An 8,616-nucleotide genomic window follows, 5' to 3' on the forward strand; every position below is an offset into this window, starting at 1 on the left:
TTCTAATTTTAGTGCTTTCAATCGAGTCCATTCTTGGAAGATTAGTTTTTCTGGGTACAAAGAGGAGAATATTGAGGATTCTTTGAGAAGAGTTAATGTTTGCAAAGAGGCTTGCAATATGAGCGATGAGGCTTTGTTTCGTGTAGTGCCTGTATTGTTGAGGGATATTGCGTTTAATTGGTGAGAAGAAAGACGATCTAGATTCTCGAATGATCAAGAGTTTCCCGAGTGGGGTTATACAATTGGAGGGATATCGTAACGATGTCCCGAGCCGACATGACGACGTCGTGTTTGCACCGGCGTTCGGTACTGAATTAACGTAGTCAACCTGTCGGTTTGTAAGGTGATTTTGATACTGGAAACCAACGTCGTTCCAATATCTCCGGTCGGTACTGGTTCGATGCTTATTTTAAAGAAAAAACGACTCCGTTCCAATATATTCAATTAATGCTGGAATGGTACCGGAATTGCATGAATCCGCCATGATTACGGCGATACATCCAGTGTCGCTTGTACGCCGATTCTTTGCGGATCACTTATGGGAACGGTACTGGTTATTGATTGATTGACTGATTTATTTATTATCGATAATCAGTTTTTTATTAATGATAATGGTTCGCCATCCGAATACATATCAGGCGAACTTATATGGCTATGAGTGATCATCTTATTGCCTGGGACGTGGCGCTGTACGCCGTCTTCCGTTTCCTGAGCGATCAATAGCTCCTGTGAACCATCTACTCATCTTTGAGATGAGCGAAGTGGCTGAAATACTATGTCTCTCGATAAGAACCGCTGTGGACAATCGAAATATACAAATGAATTAGATGAGTATCCGGAAATCTAGGAACCAAACCAGTTACTATTTTGATGATGGATGTGTCGTACCTTCTAAACATCCATATATGGATGGATCTTTGAAAGAAAGCTTTTTGTGGCCATGAGTTTCCTTTCCACAAGCCGAATACTCGAGTTGTAATTTTTTCGATAGAAGGCCGGATAGAGTAGCTGTGAGACTTTCCTTCAGACTCGTTGATCCCGTACATCTCGTTGCCATCACTGATTGCTGTGAATTAATGAATTTACGTGTTAGAAAGAAGATTGTAAAGAACAATTGAATGACATAAAATGACGAATATATGCATACCAAGATTTTCTTCTTTTCGGGGCTGTCTCTGAGGATTTCGTCAAATGCGTTGAGCTCTTCCACTCTATTGAAGGGCAAAGTGATATCCAACGTTTCCATAGCCTCTGTGGTAGATATACCGAATCTTTGCGTTGATGTATTGAGGTAATTAGTAAGTGGTGTGAATTTTTTTTGGAAATCATACATCAAGCTGCGCTTAAAACTTTCAAATGCCTTGAAAAGTGCATCGAAGAGGATACCTGTGTAAGGAATAAACCATATTCTTCATTCATCTCTTCATTTTCAAAGTTAATCCCCTTCTCTCCTGCCAAAAATGCATCTAAATAATTTCTTTTTTTTATTTAGGACAATGAACTTATTTTCCGAAGAATTCTCCTGGTTTTGGATATTTAACGAGATTGTTGCAAGTTGTAAATGCAAAACACAATCCATTTTTCAAACACTTCACTTAACACTTTGCTTCGGGTAACACTCACTGGTCAACTGAAAGAGAAATACTTGAAAATTCTCCCGAGAGCAGGGAAATTTTCAGGTTGTTGACGCCGGGGGAAAAGGGAAAGGAGAGGGTGGATGGCTGCCACATGTGTCACCATGACAAAGGCTCTTCGTCCTTGTCCCTCTCATGGCATTCCAAACAAAAACAAATGCACGAATATTTTTACACAAATATTTTTTACTAAGGTTTAACAATTTTTCCAATTTATGATAATTTTACAACCAATCTCAATTTTTTTATGCGCAAATAAAATGTTGTTCCCATTTAGCGAGTAATTTCTTTTTTTCTTCAATTTACATGGAGAGTATATAACATACAAACAAAAAGGGGGACAGCAATATAGCACATTACTTTACATCAAAATTAATATTTTGCAATCTTTCGATATCTTTAATATTCGAAAAGATATTAGGCGTAAAAAAAATTCTAGCATAGCAAAATATTTTAGCATAGACATATGACCATTCCTTTAGCACCGTAACGATACTGATTTCCAGTATAGAATTCGATGTTGGATTGCTAAGTTGCCACAGTATCGTTTTTATGCTTGGTCATAGTCGAAATCCTGTACTCGGCCAACGACATGATTGCGATGTCGTTTAGATGTTTATGGCAACAACAAAATTCAGTATCTAAATACGGATATAATGCCGGTATCGATCTGATGCTGAAATGGAGAATGCGATCCAGCACTGTATTTTCAGCAGTGCCACGATGTCGATTTTGAGGCAGTTATACAGTACCGTTTTCCCAACAGGAAACGTGCATCGATTCGACATTTAAAATATGTCTGAAGAACCATACTGAAAGTCAGTATCGATTCTGTACTGATTCTGGTTCATCAGCCATATCGTCCCAATGTCGGAATTTAGTACCGATTTGTGACATTGGAAAGATATCGTATTTTTTGTAGGTGTCGGCGACCCCCACTTGGGTTCATCGCGCATTTGTGCGTCGTTTATCGAACACTGAATTTAAACGGTGGCGCGCGGTCCACGATATTGGTGTTCGAACTCAGGCTGCGTTAGAGAGCGGATCGGATTATATTGATAACGTTCATTTAATGTGGACTCATGCGCAAGATTCTCATTTTCCGGAGGAGGCTAGATTAGATATCGCTTTCGGGAATTTAAGGAGAGAATATCATCATATGATTTCTCGTCGCCAATTCACCACGTTCGACAACTTAGAGGAACTCGTTCAAGCTTTTGATGAACGTCGAGATTTGCCGACACTCGTTGCAGCACCTGCTGCTGGAGATACCGTATATCCAGCCTGATCTTATGCTCCTGAAAAGTACAAGCCAAGCAGGAAGAAGTCTGGTGACGCCCAGGTCTGTGCTGTTGACCTCTCGGTCAGCAATCATTCCGGTATTTCGTCGAGGAAAGGCGCTTCATATCGTAAGGGCACTGGGAGGGGGACGAGTAATTCTAAGCCTTCAGCTGCTAGTGAGCCATCTCCTTCGTTTGCTTCGCCTGCTCCAGTTAATGTAGTGACGCCGGGGGGCCTACAGCTTCGAGCGTTCGTTCTGCCCGTTGTTCGCAAATTTGTCATAATTGTGGCGAGACTGGACATTTCCGTGCGGGTTGCTCGAGGCCTTCGAAGGACATCTTTTGTTTTGGTTGTCCAAAATTGAGGGTTTAAAGTCCTCAATGTCCTACGTGTCGCCCTCAGGCATTGAATTCGGAAAACCCCAGCGGGGGGCAGTGATTGATTCCACACTGTCTACCGCTGAAAAAGGAATCGATTCGGATGTTGATATTGTTGATAAGTTGGATGGATTGAATAGGTTGGATAATTTGTTGGCACGGAAAAATCAAATAGGAGCAGTTCAGGAAAATTTTGTTGATTTGTCGTTTTATGATTTTGGTGTTTCGGGTACAGCATCACTCATCGAGGCTGGAAAAGAACATGACGGCGGTCAAGGGTCTGATCAGCCAATGTAATGAATTGAATGTATAATACGTTCGATTGAACACTCTAGAATTGTAAGTTCTAGAGTTCTGACCTACACAGAACAGTATTTTCAATTCTGCTACACGCCGAAGTGTTCTTTGTGTAGCGGTTTAAATAAGGGGATGAATCACACACGATTCTATTTATTTATGAATTTATTTTTGATAAATACAATTATTTGTTGACCTCCAACGAGGTTACTATTGTGGGAGTTGGGAAGATACTGAGGAGTGGTACAAATCATAAAGACAACGTTGGGAAGAAAAAAGTGGGAGGGATGAAAGAAAGGAAGAGGAAAATTTCCAGAAATGCCATTTATTGGCGAGATGCACTTGGAGAGAAGCGAGAGAGAGATCACTATCTCTTTGGAGATGATTCCCCAAAAACGTCTGTCCGGAGGAATCAAGGACGGACAATGTAATAAAAATAGGGATGAGGGGCAATAATAGCACCGAGTGAAATAGACCGATGGGAGTACGGAGTCATAAAGTAGTGTAGAAAATGAAAAGATAGGGAGGATTGTCTCCATAGGTGCATTTTAAGAGGCGGAGAAAGATAATGGAGAGAAATTGATTTTATCTTATGTCTAAAATGGTGAAAATTGGCCATCATAAAGTTTACTAATCTGGCTGGGCAGAGAAAAATTATTTAAATAAAATATTGAGGAATTCGTATATGTTGAGGCGACGGCCTCATGTGGCTAAGGGTGGCAGCACCTCCTGGGCGAGGTCTGCCTGACCGGCCGCGCTGGCATCCAGGTGCCTAATTGCGCACCTGAGGCGCTGCCCTAATCACCGTTGCCGGTGATTTATCTGGAACGTTCGATTTTTTATCTCGAACGTTCCATACATCCGTTGGAATTCTCTCGGCCCTTCCGGGGGTCACTTTTCAACGTACCCTCTTGGTGATCAGTAGTGGTGTTATATCTCTCTCAGCAAATTTGTCTCTACCGCGTTCGATATTTAACTGTTCGTTCGCGGCTCATGTACAGCGCATAATTGTATAGTTTTTTTGTGAACAACCACGAGTGACGTGAAATAAACAAGTTTTTAAGTGACAGAACACAGTGTTTCTCTTGTCACAGTTATTCTCACCCGTTAACCCGCATCCCCCTCTCTGCCGATTTTTTTGTGCGCTCTCGCCGGAACAGTATACATAAGTTTTAATAATTCTTATTTTTTAAAGTAAAATTAAGACGTCGCGTGATTTGATACGCAACAACCAAGGATTGCTGAAGATAATTGTTTGTTTGGTCTCTCGGTTCATACACGTATCTTTTTGCTGGTGACGATCGCTAGGAGCAGTTTTAACGTGCTATTAGATCCGGGTGCTTCAAGATCTTGTATTCGTAGTATACCAAAACATTGGATTGATTACTGGGATTTGGTTATTTCTCGTCCACAATGGTCGACCGTGGTTTGTGCGAACCGTGCGACGGAAACGGTTCACGGCACTGTGGTTTTATCGGTCAAACTGAAAGGAGTAGTGCACGATATGGAATTTTTGATAACTCCGGGGTTGAAGGATCCCTTGATATTAGGGGTCGAGACGTTGTGGATTTTTGGAATAGTGCTTGACAGTAGTACCGCAGAGTGGTGGTTATCGGGCCGCTCAGAGCGCTACTCTTTCGGATCTTCGGATTCAAATTCGCTTTTCGAGATAGCTGGCTTACAGGAAACTTCTGATGATGAGCGTGCGCGCATAGAAGACCTTGTTGAGAAGTATCGATATCGGCGTGTTGAAAAATCTGGTCTTACTAGGTCGATCCAACATGAGATTATCGGGCCAGGCAATCACTCGCCGATTAAGCAGCGAGTATATCAGGTATCTCCGCCGATTCTACGAGAAATGCAGCGGCAGACGAGAGAATCGTTGGAGGCTGGAGTAATTGAAGAATCGTCTAGTTCGTGGACGAATCCGGTGGTGATGATGAAACAACGGGACAAATATGGGCTGTGTATCGATTATCGGAAATTGACCAAAATCACGAAAAAGGATGGTTACATGATTCCGAATTTGACGTCGATTTCAGATAAATGGCGGTCAGCGAAATATATTACGGCGCTGGATTTGAAGAGAGCTTACCATCCGGTACCGATGGCTGAGAATTCTCGTGAGTTTACCGCATTTGTTGTTCCCGGTCTGGGTTTTTTTCAGTATGTCGGCATGCCGTTCGGTTTGACGAACACACCGGCGACGTTTCAACGTTTGGTCGACAGAATCGTAACGCCGGATATGGAGCCGCACTGCTTTGCATATTTAGATGACATCATCATCACTACCGAAAGTTTCGAAAAAAATATGGAAATTTTTGAGAAAATTTGGATAAAGTTGCAGGACGCGAAGCTAGAAGTAAATCCCGATAAATGTGTATTCTGTAGTTCTCGGGTGCAGTACCTTGGCTTTGTGGTTGATGAGAATGGACTGCATGTCGATCCCGAGAAGGTAGCGCCTATACTTGAATTTCCAGCTCCAAAGAATCTTAGACAATTGCGAAGATTTTTGGGCATGTCGTCGTGGTATCGGCGCTTCATTAAAGATTATTCAACCATGGCGGAACTCTTAACCAGATTACTTCGAAAGTCGGTCAAGTGGGGGTGGGAGAATGAACAACAGAGAGCTTTTGATAGTTTGAAGATAGCGCTGTCTGTTGCTCCTGTTTTGTCGTGTCCGGACTTTGACGCTCCTTTCGAATTACATACTGATGCTAGCGCATACGGTTTAGGCGCGGTATTGGTGCAAAAGATTCAAGGAGTCGAATATGTCGTCCGGTTTGCGAGCCGAACTTTGAATGCGGCTGAAAGGAATTACACCGTCTCAGCGAAAGAATGTTTAGGAGTTCTCTGGGGAATTGAGCATTTCCGTCGATATATCGGGTTTCCATTTTCCGGTTGTTACGGATCATTCAAGTTTGCGATGGTTGAGTAATTTGAAAGATCCGAAAGGTCGACTAAATCGCTGGGCCTTGAATTTGCAGGGTTATGATTTTGAATGGTCCCACGATTTTGACGGTTTTGGAGGATGTGGTAGTGCACCGGTATGGCACTCCAGAGATTTTGTTAACGGACAACGGTACCGAATTCGCGAATAAATGTATGAAAGAGGTTACCGTATCGTTGGGCATTCAGCATATGTTGACCCCACCATATCATGCGCAAGCACACCCTGTCGAGAGGGTGAATCGAGTTTTGAAGAGCATGATAATTTGTTTTATTGGCCAGGATCACCGGGGTTGGGACGAGCATCTACCGGAATTTCGATTCGCGTATAATACTGCATGCCATAGTTCGTTGCACTTCTCGCCGGCTTATTTGAATTTTGGAAGGCAGCCTAGGCCGTCATTATTTTTCCGGAAATCGGCGGAAGGAGATGAGCCTATTGTCGTGCCGGATACGAAGCGTTGGGCGAGTCGAATGAATCGAATGGCGGAATTGTACGAGCTGATGGTGGAGAATTTGAATAAGGCATTTGAACAGCAAGCGAAATATTATAACACTCATCATCGTGATGTGAGTGTTGGAATCGGCGATAGAGTTAGACGGAAAATCCGACAGCTATCGAACGCGGCGAAGGGCCAAGCGGCGAAACTCTTTCGAAAGTATTCGGCCGAGGTTTTTCGAGTATCGCGTATCGTGTCGCCGTTAGTATATGAAATTTCGAATGATCAGGGTGTTATAGTAGGACGTCATCATGTTAACCCCTTGGGTACGGATTTATTTGAGAAAATATTTTCATGTGGAACGGATATAATTTTTGGTTGCTTGGAGTAGTATGTAAAAGCAGTACATTTTACGTAAGAATTTATTTATTTCTAAAATATTGGTGACATATGTAGTATTAAGATGCCTTCAAGTAATTAGAATTGCAAAACAAAAATTAATTAATAACAACAAAATAAAACTAAATGAAATAAATTCAAGCTATAACAAAAAACCAATTACTAATAATTATGCAGAGTGTGATATTTTTCAAAGGAAGTAGGTAAATGCAGTGCTACTTTGCATTGTTTGCACTGCCACGTAGTCTCTTTCCTAATATTATGCTTATAACAAACACGGCACCTTTTTCCAGGGTGTTGCTTGGACTTAGTTGACGGAATGTTCTCAGGAAAGTGCGCCCAATTTTTCGCTGCCAAACGAAATGGCGTATCGCTACTTGACGGACGTCCACGACGTTTATAATTTGGCAATGACAATTGCGCCAGCAATTCTTCGGCAATAGCTAAACGAAAGGAAGTAATGCCTGCCTTGGTTGTGCAGTTGATTTTAGAATATAAAACATGAGCATTATAAAAGGCCATATCTATTAGATAAAAAAACATTTTCTTATAACCCTTTACACATTTTCTCATAACTGGGAAGCACGCTAGCAATTGGTCTTGTTTATCAACGCCTCCCATACCTTTATTATACTCAAGCACAGATGCCGGTTTTATAATATTTTCGCTATCGCCAACTTTATTTTTTCTCCTTTTGCCTGTGTTTATCAAATCAGCATTTGAATGTTTCGTGCTAAGTATGTGAACGTCTTTTTTATCTCTCCATTTCAAAGCCAATAAACCGTGACTGGATAAAGTTTTGACTTCTCCTTTTTTCAACTTCATTGAAGAAAACACCTTTGGCATATTCTTCCTGTTTTTCCGAACAGTTCCAATAGCATTCGTATCATTTTTTAGTAAGGTCAGAAATAAATGTGGTGATGAATAAAAATTATCCATATACAACGTGTAACCTTTTTTTAAAATAGGCTGTGCCACTTCCATGACTACACTCTCAGTAGCAGGTGTATCACTTCCCTGGATTTTATCCTTGCCAACATAAATTTTGAAACGAATACAATAACCTGATGTAGATTCGCAAAGTTTATAAAATTTTATGCCAAAACGAGCTCTTTTGGAGGCAATAAATTGAATAAAACTCAATCGACCTTTGAATTTCATTAACGATTCATCAATAGCTGCTTCACTATCAGGAGTATAAAGGTAACAAAATTTAGTATTTAGGTAATCCACTATATT

The 8,616-nt window shown here is 41.3% G+C and overlaps 2 protein-coding genes across 2 annotated transcripts; both read right to left on the reverse strand.

Annotated features, from left to right (window-relative positions):
* Positions 1-659: 659 nt before the first annotated feature.
* On the reverse strand, positions 660-3,036 carry LOC135171431 (uncharacterized). Its single transcript, XM_064137960.1, has 3 exons — positions 1,148-3,036; positions 889-1,066; positions 660-795 (listed from the first exon to the last, which is right to left on the reverse strand). The coding sequence occupies exons 1-3, from the start codon at positions 1,331-1,333 to the stop codon at positions 668-670; spliced, it is 492 nt and encodes a 163-aa protein (XP_063994030.1). The 5' UTR covers positions 1,334-3,036; the 3' UTR covers positions 660-667.
* A 4,503-nt stretch (positions 3,037-7,539) lies between these two features.
* LOC135171565 (piggyBac transposable element-derived protein 4-like) lies at positions 7,540-8,361 on the reverse strand. The gene has a single exon (XM_064138193.1). The coding sequence runs from the start codon at positions 8,359-8,361 to the stop codon at positions 7,540-7,542; it is 822 nt and encodes a 273-aa protein (XP_063994263.1).
* Between the last annotated feature and the right edge of the window lie 255 nt (positions 8,362-8,616).

The sequence above is a fragment of the Diachasmimorpha longicaudata genome, chromosome 20 (assembly GCF_034640455.1).
Source record: "Diachasmimorpha longicaudata isolate KC_UGA_2023 chromosome 20, iyDiaLong2, whole genome shotgun sequence".
NCBI classification, from domain to species: domain Eukaryota; kingdom Metazoa; phylum Arthropoda; class Insecta; order Hymenoptera; family Braconidae; genus Diachasmimorpha; species Diachasmimorpha longicaudata.